At 31.8% G+C, this 23,877-nt stretch overlaps 1 protein-coding gene across 1 annotated transcript; it reads right to left on the bottom strand.

Moving 5' to 3' along the window:
* Positions 1 to 23,877, bottom strand: LOC126885838 (cytochrome P450 4C1-like). Its single transcript, XM_050652592.1, has 8 exons — positions 23,643 to 23,877; positions 21,368 to 21,477; positions 18,024 to 18,114; positions 9,506 to 9,691; positions 8,933 to 9,300; positions 8,332 to 8,400; positions 7,067 to 7,415; positions 1 to 293 (listed from the first exon to the last, which is right to left on the bottom strand). The coding sequence occupies exons 1-8, from the start codon at positions 23,809 to 23,811 to the stop codon at positions 130 to 132; spliced, it is 1,506 nt and encodes a 501-aa protein (XP_050508549.1). The 5' UTR covers positions 23,812 to 23,877; the 3' UTR covers positions 1 to 129.

The following is a 23,877-nucleotide window of genomic DNA, read 5'->3' as shown; positions in this document are numbered from 1 at the left end:
ACCATGTAAAATATTATATTTTAATCTAAGAAAATATTTAACTCTAAGAAAAAAATTTAATACAGTAACAATAACACAGCCAATAACAAAATATTATAATGATCCTTACAATTCACACAATCGAATAAATTAATTAGTACGAGATATAAATTTCAAATTAATTTCGTGTGCACTCCTTAGTACCAAATCAGTCATTATTTCAACTTTTTCATTTTTATCAGCTAGTTTCACTGAGAAATTCTGCATAATTCCACAAATAATGGCCTTCATTTCAAACATTGCAAATCTCTGACCTAAAATAAATTTGTTCAATTTTATTAACCATTGAATCTAGAAAACATTGTATTATTCTTAATTACTCTTTATTATTATTATTGATGTACCTAATAGCAAATCAACTATTAGCCACAAATAAAACAACTAGATTTTTGATGTTATATAATATATAAGATTGATCCAAAAGATGGCATAACCCAGACATCCAAATTGAAAGTTATCCTCCAACACCAAATTGTTCTATATGGTCCACATAATGTTCAGAAAAAAGTCACATCATTTTGAGCGTCGGGTTTGTGGAGGGGGGGAGAGGGGGGAATCAATAAATTTGTAGTTTTTTGCGTTTTTCGTCAATATTTCTAAAACTATGCGGTTTAGCATGAACAACCTTCTATACAAAAATGTTCTACATTAAATTTGAAATAAAAAAGGTCCAATGCATAATCCTTCTAAAATGAACGGTTTCAAAGTTACAGAGGTAGTATAGTATAATTATTGGTCCAAAAAAAGGCCTAACCCAGACATCAAAAATGAAAGTTTTCCTCCAACACCAAATTGTTCTATATGGTCCACATATGGTTCAGTAAAAAGTTACACCATTTTGAGCGTCCGGTTTGGGGGAGTTGGGGGAGAAGTCGGTAAATTAGTAGTTTTTTTTACGTTTTTCGTCAATATTTCTAAAACTATGCTTTAGCGTAAACAATATTCTATACAAAAATGTTCTACATAAAATTTAAAACAAAAAATTTGCGTTACATAATTGTTACAAAATCAACGGTTTCAGAGTTACGGAGGGTGAAAAGTGGAGGTTTTCGATACTTTTTATATTCTTTGGGCAATTGATGATGATTTTGGGAGGTGAGGTTGACGTTTCTTCAAGGGCTTATCATTAACATACCATCGGCCACTGAAATAGCAAATTTGATTTATAAAATCCAATCCTGTTAAAGAAAATCAGTAGGAAATTGCCCAAAAAAATATAAAAAGTATCGAAAACCTCCACTTTTCACCCTCCGTAACTCTGGAACCGTTGATTTTATAACAATTATGTATAGGACCTTTTTTGTTTTAAATTTTATGTAGAACATTTTTGTATAGAAAATTGTTTACGCTAAATCATAGTTTTAGAAATATTGACGAAAAACGTAACAAAACTACTAATTTACCGACTTCTCCCCCATCTCCCCTCCAAACCGGACACTCAAAATGGTGTAACTTTTTACGGGACAATATGTGGACTATATAGAACAATTTGGTGTCAAAGGAAAACTTTTACTTTGGATGTTTAGGTTAGGCCTTTTTTTTGGACCAATTATACTATACTACCTTTTTATGTGGACCATGTAGAACAATTTGGTGTTGGAGGATAACTTTTACTTTGGACTTTGGATGTCTGGGTTTGGGTCTAGTTATACCATACTATTCAGTTTCATAAGGATAGTTGAGAACCTTTCCACACTACATCCTGAAATGTCTTGTTTCTACACTTATCTTTCATTCCAAAAGATCTAAACTTTTAACTAAGCCTAGTATCTGTTTGGATGTTCCGTTTGTTACTTGATCAGGTCCTAGGTACTCGTTTTTTGACTTTAAGAAACAATTACACTGCAGTTGTAATCAATTTGCTCCCCTACATTTTCTCCCCAGAATCTGCATAATATCCTGCTTGCTTTGCTCATTTGACATATATGGCATCTAAGTGAGCAATATCTAGTGAAGAGGCCTGTGATTACTCAAGTTTTATAAAGCTCTCGGAATATTTTGCGTAGTGAGCATAAGGTTGTAATAACCTTTGTGCTTGGCTTTTGGTCTGGAATATTTTCCGGTAGGCTGTATAAGTTCCTATTCCCAGTACTGCAAAATGATTTTGGTATAATAAAGAACAGTACTAGCCCGTGCTTTATCAAGACTATTATTTGTCTCGTTACCAGCAATCCTTTTATGTCCTGATACCCAAAACAAAGGATCCCTGTTGAGTTTTGCAGGTGCTTAAGAAAGTTGGCTGTTCTAAGCTGTTTCGAAATCACAAATAGAAGACAACTTCGGTGTAGCTTTAGTTAGGAACAAGCCTCTCAGAGACAAGCAAACAAATAACAAATGAGTATCCCAGATAACTTCATCACGAAAGAAGTCAATATTCTTCTTCTTTTTAGGGTGCCTGTTCATTCCAAACGTTGGAAATAATTCTGGCTATGATGACTTTGTTGGTTGCTATACGGAATAGTTGTGTTGTCTTTCTATACCATGTCTCAGGTTAGCAAGCCAGGATATTCTTCTTCGTCCTGGGGCCCTTTTCCTTCAATTTTACCTTGTAAAATGCATCGGAGTAGCTCGTATCTGGCTTGATTTCTCATTATATGTGCCAAGTACTGCAGCTTACGGCACTTCACCATGTTGACTAAATCTGCGGTTGTGTTCATCCTCCGTACTACTTCTTCATTCGTGACTTTGTCTGTCCGTGGTATCTTCAGGATCCTTCTGTACAACTAATGCTCAAAATCCTGAAGTTTCGATAGAGTTTCTGCCTGCAATGTCCACGTTTCTACTCCGTATAGAAGCACTGAGTACACGTAACATTTAAGGAGCCTTATTTTTGTTTTTAGGGTGAGGTCATGGCTCTTGAACACAGAGCTCATAATCAATAATGCACTTTTTGTCTTTCCTGTACGACATCTAATCTCTTGAGTATTGTCCCATGACTCATTGATCATAGTTCCCAAGTAGTTGTACTGTGAGTCACGTTCAATTCTCATTTGGTTCACTTACAGATTTGCTTCAGTTATGTTTTGTTTGCTGATGATCATTAGCTGATTATCTACTGTGTCAATTTACTGTGAACTTATTACTCTTGTTTCAGATTTGAGAAAAAAATAAGAAAAAGCTGTGTACTGAACACTGACGCGAAAACGCTATCAAAAAGTTAAGTAGATGGGGACTATTCGATGATTATAGTTCTATAATTTAAGGATTATAGGATTTGTCTAATTATAAACACTCACCTATTATATATAATTATGAATTCTTAATATAAATAAAAGAGCGAAATTAATAAAATAAATTTAAACCGACTGTACAGGGTGTTTGGTAAAGAATGGGCCATAGCTTAACCTTAGATTCCTGAGGTTAAAAATTAGTACAAAAGTTGATAATAACCGAAATACAGGGTGTCAAAGTTAAACTTTTATTTTATTTATTTTTGAATATTTCCTGACAGGCATGGGACAACAACATGAAATTTGGTAAGTGGTGCTGGTACTGTACACCCTACTAAATTATGTTAAACAAATGTTTCTGGCTACTACCAGAGGCGTATGACGGGGGAACGTGAATGCTTGACCCGTTCCAAAGTCTACGCCACTGGCGGAATTTCTATTTTAGTGTAATTTTTTGATTCTCCAATACCTTCTATGTAATTAACATACACTTCATTCGTAACGGTAACGCAATTAGTTTTCGAGATATTTTAAGCTAAAAACGAAGGAGCATAATACATTAATCAAAATAAGTGTGCCTTTTTATTTTTAACTTCAAATATCTCGAAACCTAATGACTTTATCGTTACGAATGAAGAGTGTATTATTTGCATAGAAAGTATTGGAGAATCTAAAAATTATGCTAAAATGGCAGTTTCATCAGTGATGTAGAATTTGGGAAGGGTCAACCATTCACTTTCACCTGTCTTACGCCTCTGGTATTAACTAGAAACGATTATTTAACATAATTTAGTAGGGTGTACAATACCTACACTTTCTGCCAAGCATCATAAGGATATGTCAAATAGTTTTACCGTACCGGGCACACATATTTATTAAAGTTTTAAATAAAGAATAAATTATTAAAAAAAAATACTTTAAAATAATTTGACATATCCGTGTCATACTTGGCAGAAAGTGTAGCCACTGTACACCCTGCTAAATTATGTTAAATAATCGTTTCTGGCTACTACCAGAGCCGTACGACAGGGGAAAATGAATGGTTGACCCTTCCCAAATTCTACGCCCCTGATGAAACTGCTATTTTAGCATAATTTTTAGATTTTCCAATACTTTCTATGCAAATAATATACAATTTATTCGTAACGATAAAGTCATTAGTTTTCGAGATATTTGAAGTTAAAAATGAAAAAGCACACTTATTTTGATTAATATACAGGGTGTAACAAAAATACAGGTCATAAATTTAATCGCATATTCTGGGACCAAAAATAATTCGATTGAATTTAACTTACCTTAGTACAAATGTGCACATAAAAAAGTTACAGCCCTTTTAAGTTACAAAATGAAAATCGATTTTTTCGAATGTATCGAAAACTATTGGAGATTTTTTATTAAAAATGGACATGTGGCATTCTTATGGCAGTAGCATCTAAAGAAAAAATTATAGTGAAATTTGGACAGCCCATAAAATTTTATGGGGTTTTGTTCCTTTAACCCCCCCCCCCCCAAAGTTTTGTGTACGTTCCAATTAAATTATTATTGTAGTACCATTAGTTAAACACACTGTTTTTAAAACTTTTTTGCGTCCTAGTACTTTTTCGAAAAATCAGTTTTTATCGAGATATTTCGATTATTTGTCAAATCCACCACATATTTGTATATGGTCATATGGTTAAGTACGATTATGGAGACTTGGTATAGACAAGGCGAAAACGGTAACTCGGGTAAAAATATTCCCATGAAATTTTTTTGCATAATCACATTCGTGAGACATCCCAGAATAAGGTTCAAGAAGTCGCCCACGTGAAAAGTGGGCCAATTTTTTTTTAACAATTTTTTTTTAATCAAATTGCAAGAATCAATATTTTTGGCCCGAACAATTGTTTCTTTAATTTTTTGGACCATTCTGAACAAAAAAGATCTCATAATTTTTCTCTAAAGTTGATCGTTTTCGACTTATAAGCAATTTAAAATTGAAAAAAACGAAAAATGACGATTTTCAAGGCTTAATAACTCAGTTAAAAGTTATTATTATGAAAGTCAATATATGACTAAATCAAAGTTTAAAGCCCCCGCTACAAGATCCTGAAGAAATTTTTGTCATTATTTTATTACTAAGCTGTTATTTTTAAATAAAAATAATAAGCGCCATGCATGTGTGCGGCCACTGTAAATGCTGAGTGCGAGAGAGAAGCCATTCCTGCAGTCCAATTGTGCATCTTGCTCGCACTCACATTTACAACCGCGTCAATACGATCTAACCGCTCATTGTTTTTAATTAAAAATAACAGCTTAGTAGTAAATTAATGACACATATTTCTTCAGGATCATGTAGCGGAGACTTTAAACTTTGATTTAGTCGCTTTCTGACTTTCATAATAATAATTTTTAACCGAGTTATTAAGTCTTAAAAATGGCCATTTTCGCGTTTTTCAAATTTTAAATTGCTTATAACTCGAAAAAGATCAACTTTAGAGAAAAATTATAAGAGACCTTCTTTGTCCAGAATGGCCCAAAAAACCTAAAAAAAATTAGTGCGGGCCAAAAATATCGATTTTTGCAATTAGATTAAAAAAAATTGTTAAAAAAAAATTGGCCCACTTTTCACGTGGGCGACTTTTTGAACCTTATTCTGGGACGTCTCACGAATGTGATTATGCAAAAATATCTCATGGGAATATTTTTCCCAACGAACCCGCCGTTTCCGCCTTGTCTAGTAATAATATGAACATTTATTTATGATTTACATTTTTAGGAATATTTTGAACCATATTAAAAAAGAAGTCACATCTCGATAAACGGTGCCTTTTCGAAAAAATACAAAGAGGCAAAAAAGCTTTAAAAACACTGTGTTTAACTAATGGTACCGCAGTAATATTTTAATTGGAACGTACACAAACATTTGGGGGGTTTAAAAGAACAAAACCCCCATAAAATTTTTATGTAAACATATTGAAAAATAAGCCTCAACTCGATAAAAACTGCTTTATCGAAAAAATACTTTAGTAAGGCAAAAAAGTTTTAATAATATTGAATTTAACTAATGGTACCACAATAATAATTTAATTGAGACGTACACAAAAGTTTGGGGGGGGGGGGTTTAAGGGAACAACATCCCCAGAAAATTTTTATGAGGTGCACAAATTTCACTATAGTTTTTCTTTAAGATGTTCCTACCATAAGAATGCCACATGTCCATTTTCAATAAAAAATCTCCAATAGTTTTCGATATATTCGAAAAAATCGATTTTCATTTTGTAACTTCAAAGGGCTGTAACTTTTTTTATGTGCATATTTGTACTAAGGTAAGTTAGGTTTGTTCGAACTATTTTTGATCCCAGAATATGTGATTTAATTTATGACCTGTGTGTTTGTTACACCCTGTATTATGCTCCTTTGTTTTTAGCTTGAACTATCTCGAAAACTACTTGGCTTTATCGTTATTAATGAAGAGTATGTTATTTACATAGAAAGTATTGGAGAATAAAAAAATTGGAGTAAAATAGCAATTCCGCCAGTGGCGTAGAATTTGGGAAGGGCCAACCATTCAAGTGACCCCATCGTACGCCTCTGGTAGCAGCCGTAAACGTTTGTTTAACATAATTTAGTAGGGTGTACAGTACCAGCACCACTTACCAAATTTCGTGTTGTTGTCCCATGCCTGTTAGGAAATATTCAAAAATTATTAAAATAAAAATTTAACTTTGACACCCTGTATTTCGGTTATTATCAACTTTTATACTAAGGTAAGTTAGCTGAAATAGACCTATTTTAACCTCAGGAATCTAAGGTTAAGCCATGGCACATACTTTACCAAGCACCCTGTATAAAATTTATGGTCCACTATATCTCACCAATGCAATTTCTTGGTCCAGCACTGAAAGGTACATAAGCAAATGGATGTCTATTTTTACAGTTTTCGGGCAAAAACCGATCGGGATCAAATTTCTCAGGTTCTGGCCAATATTTCGGGTTTCTGTGAATGTCATAAATCCAGATATCAATAGGCGCCTCCTTAGGAACCAAATATCCATTGAGTTCTGTATCTTCATCCAAAGTCCTTGATATTATGGGTACAGCGGGGTAAAGACGTAAAGTTTCTTTGATAAATCTTTCCATTACCTTTAGTTCATTTAGATCGTTCAGGTCTGGTTGTCTTTGTGCATCTCCTAATACAGATATAATTTCTTCATAAATTTGATCCTTAAAATAAGATTACATTAAATGAGCTGTTATTATTTAACACACGCTTATTAAACAAAAGTTTATCTATTGTTTTCACCCAATTTTGAAAAAATGTGAAAACTTTGAATTATCCACGTCCGTCTGTCCGTCTGTCTCTCTGTCCGTGAACACAACTGATCCCTCATTATACCAGGTAGAATGACAAATGACGTGTCGAATGGAAGCTTAATCCAAAGATGGTGAGGAATTTGACCTAGGACTACCGGTTTCGGAAATACAACCGGAAGTAGTGTTTTAAAGTCACCAGAATAGTACAAGTGATATATTATTTGACGCGCCTTAGCAAGACGAGAACAAATATATAATTCCAGTTTCATGACTGTTTGTCCGTCTATCTGTCCGTCCGCGAACATAACTTCTCCGTTATTAATACAGACAGAATGACAAATTAGGTGTCGTTTGAAAGCTTATAACCCAAGGATGGTATTAAAGATGAGAAATTTGATCTCGGCCTTCCTGTTTTAGAGTTAGGACCGGAAGTACCGTTTTAAAGTAATCGAAAAGGTATAAGCGATATATTACTCGACGTGCCTTAGCAAGATGAGAACAAATGTAAAATTTTGGTTTTTATATCATTTCCGGTTAAAAAGTTCTAACCGGAAGTACCATATTATAGTTACATAAATAGTACATGTGACATATCAATCGAAGCATATTGAAAAGTTGAGCTTGAATCTTTAGTTCCGGATTTATTCATTTCAGTTTAAGCAAATATGAGCGCAAGTTTAGTAAAAATGACTCAAAATTAATGAAATAGTAGATCAATCTGCACAAAGTTACACGAAGAATTCAAATATCGACTTTCGGTTATATTTTCGATCCCCTTTGGGTGAAAACCTAGGACTTGTGAAGTCCAATTATTATTTGTTATTACCTGATATTCGCTATGTGTTGCCAATTGACGTAAAATCCATGATATACCTGTGGCAGTTGTATCGTGTCCCTAATAAACAAAGAAATTGGTAATTTTACTTAATCAGATTGTACATTATTATCGTAAATTAAATTTTGTTACTAACGCAAGTATAATTAAATACGTTAGAAATAAGACAATACTTCAGTTAAAATCAAAGGAGAAACTTATCTTGAAATACAAGGAAATCTTTTTTTTTCAAGAAAAACTTGTAACTTTTATAGAGACGTACTCGTAATAATTTATTGTTATACTCCGACCACCGGTTTCGCCTTCTACAATTTGCAGAGCATCATCAGGTCAACGGTTAGAAGTGAAATAAACAAATAACAAAAACCAGAGTTACTAGTAACTCTGTATATCCAGAGAAACCGGTAACTCCGGTTTTTGTTATTTGTAGCATTTAGTTTACTTGTTGACATGATGGTGCTCTTCAAATTGTAGAGAGCGAAACCGGTCGTCGAAGTAAAACAATAAATGATTGGGTGTACGTCTCTCTTTTATTTCATTTACAATGAACTCGCATATGAAACCCATCAACATATGTAAATAAAATACTTACTTCAAACATAAATGTATTTACTTCATCCTTAATACCTTGGTCATCGATGATGCCCTTGGAAAGTTTTGCATTCAACAATAAATCTAGAAAAGCTAGTTTCTTCGTCTTTATTTCGCCGCCTGTATTAGCTTCAAAAGGTTTAAAATCTCTTGATCGTTCTAGTATAATGCGGTCTGTGAAACTGTGCAGCGTTGATAAAGCTTCTTTGAACTTAGCGCCGAGTGAAGATAATATACTAAATAAAAATAAAGTATGGAACCAAGGTCTAACTATTCTATATACCACGATTTTACCCATTTCATGAATTGCAGAGACATAATTTTTGTCGTCTTTTTTGGTCAAATCTAGCGTTGTTCCAAAAGATGTTTCTAAAAGTATGAAATTAAAGTATCATTAAATTAAATAATCAGTTTGTTGCAACACGAAACAAGAGCCGTCGTATATTTTAGTTCGTTCAGAGAACGCCATAAGCTCTTCAACCGGTTTCGAACCTTGTTAGGTTCTTATCAAAAGTGCATATAATATGACTATCTCTGACAATACTGTTTTAAAGAAACTGAAAAAATATTATACCTGCAATAGTGTTTAATGTGGTTTGAGAAATTAATGGAACTATATTTGTGGCCGATTTCTTATTTTCTTGTTTGATGATCTCCACTAACCTAGCAGTTTCCTTGTTAAACACTTTTAAGAATTCCTGTAAAATACTGAAGTGGAATGCAGGTGTCAAAATCTTCCTTCTTTGCTGCCACAGGGAACCTTAAAGTAATAATCCTGTTAATACGAAAAAATTATGATAATCAAATTCATTTATATTGTTTCGAAAGTTTTTGTGGCATCTTAATATAATTTACTATTTTAGTTGGGAATAAGCCACAATTTTACTTTGAAATTAAGTTCCACTTTCAAAATGGTATTTTGATAACTATTACTTATTTGCAAAATAAAATTGTGGCTTATCACCAATTGAATTAGTAAATTAAAATTGATTTAATTAACATAATTGTTTTAGCAACATTTGTTAGTAGTGCGGCAGATTAGTGCAAATTTTATAAGAATTGTACATTTAATGAAAGAAGCATATAATTTGGGCCACATACACTCCACATATAAAGGTTCAAAATTAGATATGAGGCCATCTCAGATTTTACCTTTTACAAAAATGGCGGGCATTCAAAATGGCGACGATACACATGTAGCACGATAACTTTTAAACGAAAAGTCCGACTTCAACCAAATTTGGTAAATGGGTTTTTTTATGTATAAGATCGAGCTCCTGAACCGAAAGAATCGGTTTACCAAAAGTTTAGTTTTTCCTGATTTTTTGTGTAAAAGTATGTTGTTTTTTTTTTCAATTCTTTCACCCCGTATATATTAATTTTTCAAAAAGGTAATACCGGCATTGAAAAGAGCGTAAAAATATTTTTTCGAAAATATTTTGAACTTTTTAGTTATGTTAATTACCATGTAATAAATGCATATTCACATGTACCTATGTGCGGCAGATTCGTGCAAATAATATAAGAATTATTGTGCATTTAATGGTAGAAGCATATAATTTGGACCACATATGCTACACATACAAAGGTTCAAATTTAGATATGAGGCCATCTCAGATTTTGTCTTTTATAAAAAAGGCGGGCATTCAAAATGGCGACTATACAAATGTGACTAATAGCACGATAACTTCTGAACGAAAAGTCCGACTTTTGGTATATGGGTTCTTTTTTTGATGTATAAGATCGAGCTCTTGAACCGGAAGAATCGGTTTACCAGAAGTTGTGTTTTTCCGGATTTTTTTTGTAAAAATATGTTGTTTATTTTTTCAATTCTTTCACCCTGTATATATTAATTTTTCAAAAAGGTAATACCGGCGTTGAAAAGAGCGTAAAAATATTTTTTATTAAATATGTTGGACCCTTTAGTTATATTAATTACCATTTAATAAATGCATAACGTATCTTCACATGTAGGTCTGTACCTATGTGCGGCAGATTCATGCAAATAATAATATAAGAATTATTGTGTATTTAATGCTAGAAGCATATAATTTGGACCACACATACTACACATACAAAGATTCAAATTTAGATATGAGGCCATCTGCCGCCCATAGGTACATGTGAGCATACGTTATGCATTTATTAAATGGTAATTAACATAACTAAAAAGTTCAAAATATTTCCTAAAAAAAAATTTACACTCTTTTTAATGGCGGTATTACCTTCTTGAAAAATGTATATATACAGAGTGAAAGAATTAAAAAAGAAACAACATATTTTTACATAAAAAAAAACAGTGAAAACACAACTTTTGGTCAACCGATTCTTCCGGTTCAAGACCTCGATCTTATTCATCAAAAAAAGAACCTATATACCAAATTTGGTTGAAATCTTACGTCTCGTTCAAAAGTTATCGTGCTATTAGGCACATATATGTATAGTCGCCATTTTGAATGCCCGCCATTTGTGTAAAAGGAACAAAAACTGAGATGGCCTCATATCTAAATTTGAACCTTTATCTTTGTAGTATATGTGGTCCAAATTATATGCTTCTACCATTAAATGCACAATAATTCTTATAATATTTGCACGAATCTGCCGCACATAGGTACATCTGAAGATACGTTATGCATTTATTAAATGGTAATTAACATAACTAAAAAGTTCAAAATATTTCCTAAAAAATATTTTTACGCTCTTTTCAATGGCGGTATTAACTTTTTGAAAAATTAATACATACAGGGTGAAAGAATTGAAAAAAAAATAAAACAACACATTTTTACATAAAAACCAGGAAAAACACAACTTCTTGTAAACCGATTCTTCCAGGTTAAGACCTCGATCTTATATATCAAAAAAGGAACCTATATACCAAATTTGATTGAAATCTGACGTCTCGTTCAAAATCTATCGTGCTATTAGTCACATATGTATAGTCGCCATTTTGAATGCCCGCCATTTTTGTAAAAGGCAAAATCTAAGATGGCCTCATATCTAAATTTGAACCTTTATATGTGTAGTATATGTGGTCCAAATTATATACTTCTATCATTGAATGCACAATTATTGTTTCACATATCGGCTGCACTATAGGAAAATATCTACGGAAAAGTGATGAAGGAGTCGCGTTCTGCAGGAAATATCCGGTTATCTGCGGAAAACATATGAAACCGACAGTTTTTACTTTGAAATCAGGAAAACTAGACAATAACATAATTATTATTTACTTGTAACCTGTTATAAACCATACCTTTCTAAGGTGGCATTTGCTTATATTTCTATATTTTGTTCTAGGTAAGTGCAATTGATGCTTTTGCAGTTAGATACAGCAGTAAGGAATCAAATGGTAAGAATTAGTATTTTATTATTGTTGTTCTGAAGCTATTTCCTTGTGGAATTTTTATAATTATGTATTTTCGATGGGAAATACGCCACAATTTTACCAAAAAAATGAATTTATTAACGTCTCGACGCCCAAGTCGGGTGTCGTTGTCAAAATACAAAATAATACTAAATAAACAAAAATGTTGTTGCTTAGTAAAAAATTCTTCTAATAATTTATTTAATCTGACTCATTTATATCGGCAATTCAGGCATGTATTATACATTTAAAAGTAGAAGACTTTAAAATGATATTGCCAATATTGATGAGTTGCGTTCCTGGGACGACTTTACTAAAAGATAGTTCATTCGATTACATGAAACCAACCCTAACTCAAGAATATCTGCCACAAAAAATCATAGCATGTGATCTGTCTTTAAAAAGACAACCAAATGCACCGATGGCAGTAAAATTCTCGAGCTAGAGATTCCATAGTAAATCACGAGGGAAAACCAGAAAAAAACCTCGTGATACTATCCCGACATCGTAAGTATTTGGGCTTACATTTAGTTTACTCTCAAAACTAATACCAAATTCGAATGAACTATCTTTTAGTAAAGTTGTCCCAGGAATGCAACTTATCAATATTGGCAATATCATTTTAAAGTCTTCTACTTTAAAATGTATAATACATGCCTGAATTGCCGATATAAAGGAGTCAGATTAAATAAATTATTAAAAGAATTTTTTACTAAGCAACAACATTTTTGTTTATTTAGTATTATTTTATATTTTGACAACGACACCCGACTTGGGCGTCGAAACGTTAATAAATTCATTTTTTTTTTTTTGGTAAAATTGTGGCTTATTTTAGTATTTTATTAGTGGACACGCGCCAACTCGTAACTTTTAATGACAAAAATTTTTAAATCAAAATATACACCGGCCAATTCGTAACTTTTCTATTACCTGACCTGCCAACTCGAACCTTTCTTCAGGTGAATTCGAAACCATTGATTAAATCTAATACCTTAAATCTAAACCGAATGTTTCTTGGTTTGCTTAAAAACAATATATTTGTATTATATTATGTACCTATAAAAAATAGCAAAAATTGAAATATCTTAATAAAATAATTGAGACAATATTACAGTGTTTCATTAACACGTGTTATAAATATTATTTCCATCAAGTATAGCTCTACACGAGGTTGGTTTTTATCAAGTAATTGTAAATTCAATATTTAGATGCTTAGCAATGATAAATTATTTAAATCCATCTGATAATTTAAAAGCAAAGAGATTTTCCATATGTTTATTTCAAGTCTAAAAGATTATACATTTATTTAGTTACGAATTCACCGGTAGTTGATTGGTTACCGAAAAATTACCTGAGGGCCAGAGTTACCAATTGGCGTGTAATTAGGATGGGGGATTAAAATAGTTACGAATTCACCGGGACCCTTATTAGTAATATCAGCGCAGTTAAATGAATTTACAGAGTGGTCTTTATTTTTTGAAAGTCTTCTTTGTTTACTTCATATCGGAAGTGGTTATGGTAGTCCATTTACTTTATCCATTTATTTTAATATCTAAGTTGTTACAATCTAGGTTTTAATGATAAAATAGTCTTCTGGTGCTTAGTTAAACAGTTTTGGTGATATGGTACCTCCCGGTTTTACCGGTTTATTTTAAAAAGCTCAGTTTGTGATGTGAAGGTAATGAAGTTAACATTATATCGTGGCCTTTTCGTTTGTATTGGAGATTAGGTTTGTATATCGATATGGATTTCTTCCATTCTGTAACGAATTCGTGATCCTCCAATATTCATATTATTCGGTGTCGAAGGCTTTTTTAAAGTCCACAATTGTTTTATTAGCTAATTAATTACCGTCCTTATTACATGAGACGCATCTTAACTGGTGTTACTATAGTAGCACCAGTTGATGGTCTACCGTCGCGTTTGTAAACTCATAAATATGAATAGTTATTATTTTAATTTTACAAATAATCCTTTATTATATCTCTATTGAACAACAGCATAACGATGGTGAAAGTTCTCAACCTCCTATGTCAATTTTTGGATATTTTGTTTTGTTACCCTAAAATTAAAGAGAAATATGTATTTTTACTGTTTAGAAACTCCTATGTCGTTGTTTCATATATGGCCATCACAATAAACCTATGTACCATCTATGGCCATATCTTGTAAACAGTAAAAAATACATATTCTCTTTAATTTAGGGTAACAAAACAAAATAGTCAAAAATTGACATAGGAGGTTGGGAACTTTCACCATGGATAAGCGAGATTCTCGAAGAAAGAGGGAAGACATGGAGTGAGGTGAAGAAACTAGCTAGATACCGAAAAGAGTGGCGTAAATTTGTAGAAAAAATTTAAGAGAGTTGTACACCTCAACATCTTCTGTCAGGTATGGTATAAGAGGTTTTCGATTATGTATAAATGTTTATCTCTATTTACTATTTTTGTTGGAAATTAGCCAATTTTGTGGCTTATTCCCAATTAAAATAATGAATCAATGTGACAAGGTATTAATTTGTGGAGATGGTGGTTCTTCAAATTTTCCTTATAGTGTGAAAACCCTTTTGAGAAAAGATAAAAAAGATTATGGTATTGTTTAGCCACAGAGGTAATGTTTACAAAGTGAAAAAAACGCATAAATCAAAAGAATTATTGTTTTAATTTTACAAATTGATACTTTGTCATATCAATTTACTATTTTAGTTGGGAATAAGCCAAAAACTTATTTTTCACACTATAATATATAGGGACAGGTAGACCGCATACTATAGTAGCACCTCTTAACTCCTCGTAAAGAGTATTTCGCTGTGCCTGAAAACACTGACAACAACACTCTAACTTACTTTTTCTATTCTCATACTATAATATTAGCCCAGTCGGGATAGCATTTGACCTTGCATTAGGAGCTGCCCCAAATTTTATTTTTCTAATCTTTAGGGAGGGTCAATATTAGTATAAATTTAAAATCTCGACTGAATTCCGCCGTTGCGTTAGCCGCCATCTTGATTTTAAACGAGAACCGTTTTTGCTCAATATCTCCGCCATTTTCAATTTTTTGACAAAAAGTGTAGAGACCGAAATTGTTGAAAATGCGATTTTATATAATTTCATATACAGTACGTAAATCGTACAGCTGGACATAGGGAATATACATTGAGAGAATTGTGGCAACTGCGCTAACCTGTGTTAGTTGAAGCTTTTGTTTGAGTACGAGTTTTTGGTGCAACAGAGCTGTTAGAATGAATAGAATGAGTGAGTGTTGAAGCAAGGCTGTCCATAAATAGATCAACAACAAAGTTTATGATTAATGAGTTAATAATTTTACTTTACTTTTTAAAATACTATCTATTATTTTAAAAACCAATTTCGAAACTAAACATATTTCCCATTCCCTTGCGCCAAAAATATTTAGCTACTGCATTGTCATATTTTGACGTTTATGTATGTCAGCCGAAATGAGTTATCAATTTTTAGGTTAAACTCTTAGGCCTCTTAATGCTAACAACCAAATTGTCATCGAGAGAGCTCAGTTGCCACAATGATCTCAATATAATACAATGTATGTATTTATGTATCAGAATATATATAATGTATGTTCCCTATGTCCAGCTGAACGATTTACGTACTGTATTATAATTTTTTTCGTGCGGTCGATATTTTCCGAGTTATGAGGGGCAAATAGTGACAGTTGTAGCATAATTCTTGAATTATTAAATTATCTCGTTTATTATTAGTTTTACAACAAATATATACCTATACAAAAATGAGGAGAATTAAATTTGGTACAATTTTGATGCCGTACATTTTTTTGATAAAATCAATATTTAAGGTATGTGGTAAAGGTGCGAGCGTAAGACCTGATTGATTTTGTAGCAATTGTTTTTGTTCAATATCTCCGCCATTTTCAACAAAAAGTGTAAGAACTGAAATTGCTGCAATTACGATTTACTACAATTTTTCGAGAGAACCAGTGGCGGGTCTACAAGGGGGGAATGGGAAAATTCCCCCAACAGGGTCCAAAATTAAAAAAAAAAATTGATGAAACATCACGATATATTAGCTGACATAAAACTTAAAATATCGACAGACAAATTCAACCAATAAAACCCGCTAGTTAATAAAATTAAGTGAACTTAATGCATGTAATGTCTTTTTTATGTCTTTTATATATTTAGCTTGGTTGATGTTTCATTGGAAGTTGCAAAAATTGTATAAAATATAATTCTCTTTATTTTTGTTTATGAACAATTATGTCGTAAAGTTAATAATAAATGAGACAATTTAATAATTATGCTTCCCCTCCGCTTCCAATATTTTCCCCCTTAACTCGGAGAATATTGATCGTATAAAAAAATTGTGCCAAAAAAATTGTAGGAAATTGCATTTCCAACAATTTTCTTTCCCACCATTTATGTCGAAAAGTTGAAAATGGCGGAGATATTAAGCAACAACAGTTCTCATTTAAAATCAATATGGCGGCTAATGCAACCGCGGAATTTAGTCGAGATTTTAAATTTACACTACTGTTGATCTCTCCTAAAGGATAGAATTATAAAATTTGGGCAGCTCGGAAACAAAATTCAATTCAATAATTATGCTACCCCACCACTTTTTACTATTTTCCCATGTAACTTGGAAAATATCAACCGCATGAAAAAAATTGTTAGAAAGAAATTGTAGGAAATTATATTTTGAATAATTTTAGTTGAAAATGGCGTAGATATTGAACAAAATTAATTGCTATAAAATCAATCCGGTCTTACGCTCGCGCCATTACCGAATACGTACTACCTTAAATATTAATTTTAGCAAAAAAATGAAAGAGACAAAAATTGTGTAGAATTTAATTCTCTTTATTTTTTATAGGTACATATTTGTTGTAAAACTAATAATAAACGAGATAATTCAATAATTCAATAATTATGCTCCAACTCTCACTATTTTCCCCTCATAACTCGGAAAATATCGACCGCACGAAAAAAATTATAATAAATGAAATTATATAAAATCGCATTTTCAACAATTTCAGTTTCTACACTTTTTGTCAAAAAATTGAAAATGGCGGAGATATTGAGCAAAAACGGTTCTCGTTTAAAATTGGCTAACGCAACGGTGGAATTCAGTCGAGATTTTAAATTTATACTAATATTGACCCTCCCTAAAGATAAGAAAAATAAAATTTGGGGCAGCTCCTAATGCAAGGTTAGGCCTGTTATTCGTCTAACCCGACTGGACTATATATCAATTATGATGTCACTACCTGTATCATAATGAATTTCATTATGATACACATTTTCATTAAACCAATAGAATCGCTAGATGGCATTCGCGATAAAGTTAATACACGCGCAGTGACCAATGGCTAGTCAAATACATACGCTTTGACAGTTCTCAATATGTAAACAAACCGTCAAACTGACAAACTACTGAATTTATTTGTGTTACAAAATTAATAAATTTGAATATATTTTTTGTTGTGAATGATCATAGAAAAAATAGTGTATACAACTTGCATTTAATTATCATTATGAAGCTCGTACTCTATACGAAACTCGCCGCATACGGCTCGTTTCGTAACCCTCATACTCGCTTCATAATAACCATCATTAAATGCTCGTTTCATAATATACAATTAGTATTGGTATTCGGTATAATATATTGATTAAAACTAAAAAAACCCCAAAAAGCCCCTTAAAACTAAATAATATTTTATTTTACAAGATTACCTGAATTTGTCAAAAGTCCTTTTCCTAGCCATGGTTCTACAAGAGTGTAAGTAATTCCTTTGGTGAGGTGTTTTGATCCAGATGCGATTTTCTTAAAAAATATATTTTTATTAGAATTAAATTAGGATATTTTTTTACTTAGCTTAAATGCCTCGACAACTAATGGCCCATGGCATGATACAGTTGATTTCGCAATCACATAGTATAATGTTAGGGTGTGTGCGTGTTGAGTATTTTAATTCCATCATCATCAGCAGATGATAGTGATCTGCAGTCAATATTAATTTATTATCTGTACTATGTCAAGAAAGTATTCTTTTTCTCATGATCATCTTTCAGTGCGTTACAGTTTTTCGATTTCTTTCTAACGTATTAAATTGTATATGACAGAAAAAAAGGCACGTCGGTGATTACTTTGGTAATTATTTCTAGTTCGGTGATTATTCTAGTTGTCGATAGATGGCGCCATAATAAAAAAATAATTTTTTTTTAATTAGATAATAATATTACAAATATAATCTGTATAATTTATAAGACTATACAAATCAAAGAAAATACCATTTTATAAATGCAAGAAACACATTTGATTTGTTTTTATTCCAAATTGAAAATAAAATGTGACAACTGTCAGATTTAACTAAAATGTCATGTTAGAATAAATGTCATAAATGTGTATTATCACGGACTTACCCTTTTTCCTATCATTTGTTACGCACTGAAAAATGATCATGAAAAGGACAATATATAGAATGGTATACTACAGCGGTTACAGCAAAAGTTACCTGGAAAGTTTGCAAAAAATTTGGTTTTATTACCTCATAACGCAATAGTTATTTTCCTAACAAGTGCAGAAAGTCATTCTTTTCCGCACGCGACTGCAGTTTGCCGAACGACGCGAAGCGGGAGTTCGGCAAGCAGTCGAGTGGGGAAAAGAGACTTTCTGCAAGAGTTAGGAACAATATTTTTCTAAGAGTCTATAAAAAATTACCAAATCTTAATCAGTTAATTTAATTAATATGATTATTTCATTCATAGGAGATTCTGACCAATAGAAAGCTACAGAAATCTGAATTAAATCGATAATTTTTGATAATCTCCCGTCGTTAAGTATATTACGTCAGATGCCCTTCGTTGCTACGAAAAAATACATTCAGTGACATTAATGACAATTAATGTTTTAAAAATTATAAAAGTGATGACTTTCAATCGTCAAATATTTATAAAAACTGTGTGTTTAATGGTACTTACATAAATAAATTACAATAAAATTTTGGTTTTGAACAGTTTTATTCATGAAATAAGCGCAACAAATTGCACTCGACCTCTGAAATTAATATAGAATTTTTGCTCCCGTGACACTTTGACATAATTTCACTCGCCTTCGGCTCGTGAAATTAAAACTGTCGAAGTGTCACTCGGGAAAAATTCAATAATTTCAGAGCTCTTGTGCAATTACTACTGAAAATACATACACAAATTAATTCTTTGACAAGGTTGTCAAAACCAAACTTTCAATATAATTAGTTAGCATGACGACGATCTTGGTTTCCATGACGATGATTCAAAACGACTGTTATTGTTTACCGATTTGACTTTCGAATATTATGTCAAAATAATTTTATTTCATCGAATTGTCGCGTTAATTTCATTAAAACAGGAACACAATAAGATATATTTGAAATAAATTAGTAAATAATATCTAAATACAGTAGAACCCCGCAAATCCGAACTAATTGGGGGGACAGCCTGTTCGGATTCTGAAAAGTTCGGATTATCCGAAAGTTAGCCTAAGAAGCTAACGAAGATGATTTTTAAAAGATTTGGACTGCCACCGATCCCTTTATGAAACTTTATCCGCACGTTTATGCCTCCAATATTCTAAAGCTGAAAAATATTTAGATCACTGAAATATTAAATCGCTAACGCCAGTAGTTTTGTTTCGTCACGGGACATGGGAATTCGGCCATGTAAATGATTAATTTAATTTGTAATCTGGATATTGATTACACTATGTTTCTCATGTTTCTTATCTTTTTCAATGTTTTCGTTCATAGTATACCATGAGAAATGTGTATTATGCACATTCCTCTATTGATTGTGTTTAAGTTTTTATAAGTATGTACTACCTATAAGGTATATAAAGTATATAAAGTAAAGTATATAAAGTACGTATTTATTTTTAATAAATTTCACATGTCCAAATTCCTATTAATTTTACATTGTTAAATTTTCTGGTTCTCTGTACATATCATAAACATGTTTTTAAATTTTTTTTTGAATTTTAAAAATTTTTTTCACTTTCTGTTGGTTCGGATTTGCCGAAAGTTCGGATTTGCGGGGTTCGGATTTGCGGGGTTCTACTGTATTAGTTTATTGCATGTATTATAATTACTTTAAGGCCATATTAACATATCTAAATTAACACGCGTGCGGAAAAGTAACACGCTTGCGGAAAAGTAACACGCGTGCGGAAAAGTGAAACTTTCTAAACTAAAATGAGTGCGCGAAAGTAGACATTTTTGCACGCTCGTAGAAAAAATAGGTATTTTCCTAACAAGTGCAGAAAGTCATTTTTTTCCGCACGCGACTGCAGTTTGCCCGAACGACGCGAAGCGGGATTTCGGCAAGCAGTCGAGTGCGGAAAAGAGACTTTCTGCAAGAGTTAGGAACAATATTTTTTCTAAGAGTCTTTAAAAAATTACCAAATCTTAATCAATTAATTTAATTAATATGAAAATACATACACAAATTAATTCTTTGACAAGTTTGTCAAAACCAAACTTTCAATATAATTAGTTAGCATGACGACGATCTTGGTTTCCATGACGATGATTCAAAATGACTGTTATTGTCTACCGATTTGACTTTCGAATATTATGTCAAAATAATTTTCATCGAATTGTCGCGTTAATTTCATTAAAACATGAACACAATAAGATATATTTGAAACAAATTAGTAAATAATATCTAAATATTAGTTTATTGCATGTATTATAATTACTTTAAGGCCATATTAACATATCTAAATTAACACGCGTGCAGAAAAATAAAAGCCGCGTGCGGAAAAGTAACACGCGTGCGGAAAATAACACGCGTGCGGAAAAGTGAAACTTTCTAAACTAAAATGCGTTCGCGAAAGTAGACATTTTTGCACGCTCGTAGAAAAATATATATTTACAATAAGTATTTAAAATGTTCGCCGTTTCCGTTGATTGAGAACAGAGGTCAACAGAAAAGTGTTGACTGAAAATAGTAAAATAAGGTCTTTGTGTGATTAAATTCTTTATCTGTCTCAAAATCTTATGTGCGGAATTTAGAAAATAAATGCTTATAATTATACTTACTTCAAACTCATCAGGTCCAGTGACAACTACTACCGGTAAGCCAAGTACAACGAATGAATAAAGAGGAGAATATTTTCGACCCCACTCTCGAAATCTTTCAAATAGTTGCACTAGAAAATATATCATTTGATATAAATAGTAAAATGTTAAAATATAAAACAAGAATAAATAAAACGATAAAATAATAAAATACAGTGAACAATTAAATTGCCTATCAAGTGAAGCAATTTAGCTCTGAGCAGTATTCAGCAGAAATCTGCATCAACTTAGACTATGTCGATGTCTATATTATAGTCGTAGCTGGGTATATTGAAGACTTGCATTCAGGGTTAGTATAAGGCGGTTTGAACATTTATTCTATAGATTAACGCCTGATGTTGATTATTGTTGTTGATTATCTGGTGTTGTATTTGATCGGAAATGCTGAAAGTTTCTTAAGTAATTGGAGGATACTACAACGTAACTTAGTAGTGGGCGTCAAGCCATAAATTAATTGCTGGTAGTGAAACTTGTAAAGACAAGAAGGAGCTAGTGCTTCCTGTCTTTGCTAGACCATGATCTTGCGCTATAGCGGTATCGTGGATAATGTCTTAAAATATAAAAAGAAACTTGGCGCAGACTACAAGCTTCTAACCACAACCTAAAAATACTCTTGCTAAAACTGAGTACTTACTGATCATTGCTTTCTTAGACATTATCCCTATTCAAAGTGAACAGAACAATATGCAAATTTTGCAAAATATAAAGGATAAGACTATACCAACATATTGCCTGCAACTACAGGGTAATTATTTGGCAACGCCAGCGCCATAACTGTCTGGAATATAGGTTTTTTAGAGCCTGATTAGATCCCAAGCGTATGTCCGAACCGGATGCGAATTTACAAAACCTATACTATTTCAGTCATGGGGGCGACTGAATTCAAGTAGGTTTTGTATGCAGAATATTAGTTACATATCCTATGCTATTTCGGTCCAGAAATTAACTGTATCGCTGTAGGATTTGTAAGCGAAATTTTTTATTATTATTGAGCAAATATCTATACTGTTTCAGTCATGTAAGTAAAACTAATCAAATATATACTAAGTGGATTTATGATTATAACATAAAATTTAGATATGTTTTGAAAATTAAAATTAATAATATATATTTGGATAATATTAAAAATTAAAAACAAATGAATAATTACTAATGTACGAATATATACAGTATATACCTGTAAGTTGGAACCATATGGAAAACTTTTTTATTATTGATTTTACGAAAAAAATATATTCTTCATAAAAAGTTCTGCATTGTCTAAAACCGAAGATGCAATCATCTGATATCAAGCTTTTTCAATAGTATACGAGGGATGTCAAAAAATATGAATTTGTCTCAAGAGTAAAGTACCAAGAGTAGAGATTGAAAATTGTTATTACGAAAATTTGTTTGGACTTAAAAATAATTTTCTAATATTCAACTACATTCTTCTAATTGAAAAAAAAATTGAAATTTTTTTCTCTAAAGTTACTTTACTCTTAACAGAAATTCATATATTTTGACATTTCTCATATACTATTAATAAAACTTACTAGTAGTAATATCAGATGTAATAATGCAAAAGTAATATCAGATGATTGCATCTTCGGTTTTAGACCATGCAGAACATTTTGTGAAGAATATGTTTCTTTTTTGCGTAAAATCAATAATAAAGTTTTCCATATGGTTCCAACTTACAGGGACATACTGTAATATATTCATATATTAGTAATTATTCATTTGTTTTTAATTTTTAATATTATCCAAATATATATTATTCATTTTAATTTTCAAAACATATCTAAATTTTATGATATAATAATAAATCCACTTAGTAAATATTTGATTAGTTTTACTTACATGACTGAAACAGTATAGACATTTGCTCAATAATAATAAAAAATTTCTCTTACAAATCCTACACCGTTACAGTTAATTTCTGGACCGAAATAGCATAGGATATCTAAATAATATTCTGCATACAAAACATACTCGAATTCAGTCGCCCCCATGACCGAAATAGTATAGGTTTTGTAAATTCGCGAACCGGATACAGGATAGATAAAGACGATACAGGATAGAAGTAGTGTTAAGTATGTATCCGCAAAATATAATATGCCCGCTTCACAAAAAAGAAGACAAACTAAAGTGTGATAAGAAGAAGCGCCTTACTAGATACTGTATACAAAATATTGGCAAGTATGTGCAAGTAAAACAAGTTTATTATTATCTTAAATTCTAAATGAAATACTACCTGAATCACAGTTGACTAAATCAAATAAGTTTCCAAAAATCGGAAGTTTCGGAGGACCAGGCAATTTATAAACTTTTTTTAAAACACTACGTTTTTTTAAAAATTTGTAAACAACATAAATAACAAACACTGCTGCTAATACAGGATATATGGTTTTAAACGCATCCATGGCTGCACTAATATACTTAATTATAAATCTATGCCTGCATGTAATTTCGAATAAAATGCGAATATT

The sequence above is a fragment of the Diabrotica virgifera genome, chromosome 6 (genome assembly GCF_917563875.1).
Source record: "Diabrotica virgifera virgifera chromosome 6, PGI_DIABVI_V3a".
Lineage (NCBI taxonomy): Eukaryota > Metazoa > Arthropoda > Insecta > Coleoptera > Chrysomelidae > Diabrotica > Diabrotica virgifera.
Note: the sequence above shows the minus strand (reverse complement) of the source record. Positions and strands in the feature narration are given on the sequence as shown.

Coding starts and splice junctions, on each gene's coding strand:
- LOC126885838 (XM_050652592.1), bottom strand. CDS start 23,811: ATGGATGCGTTTAAAACCATATATCCTGTATTAGCAGCAGTGTTTGTT. Junction 9,692..18,023: donor AGGACTTTTGACAAATTCAG/GTAATCTTGTAA, acceptor TATTACTTTAAG/GTTCCCTGTGGCAGCAAAGA. Junction 8,401..8,932: donor TAAATACATTTATGTTTGAA/GTAAGTATTTTA, acceptor TTTGTTTATTAG/GGACACGATACAACTGCCAC.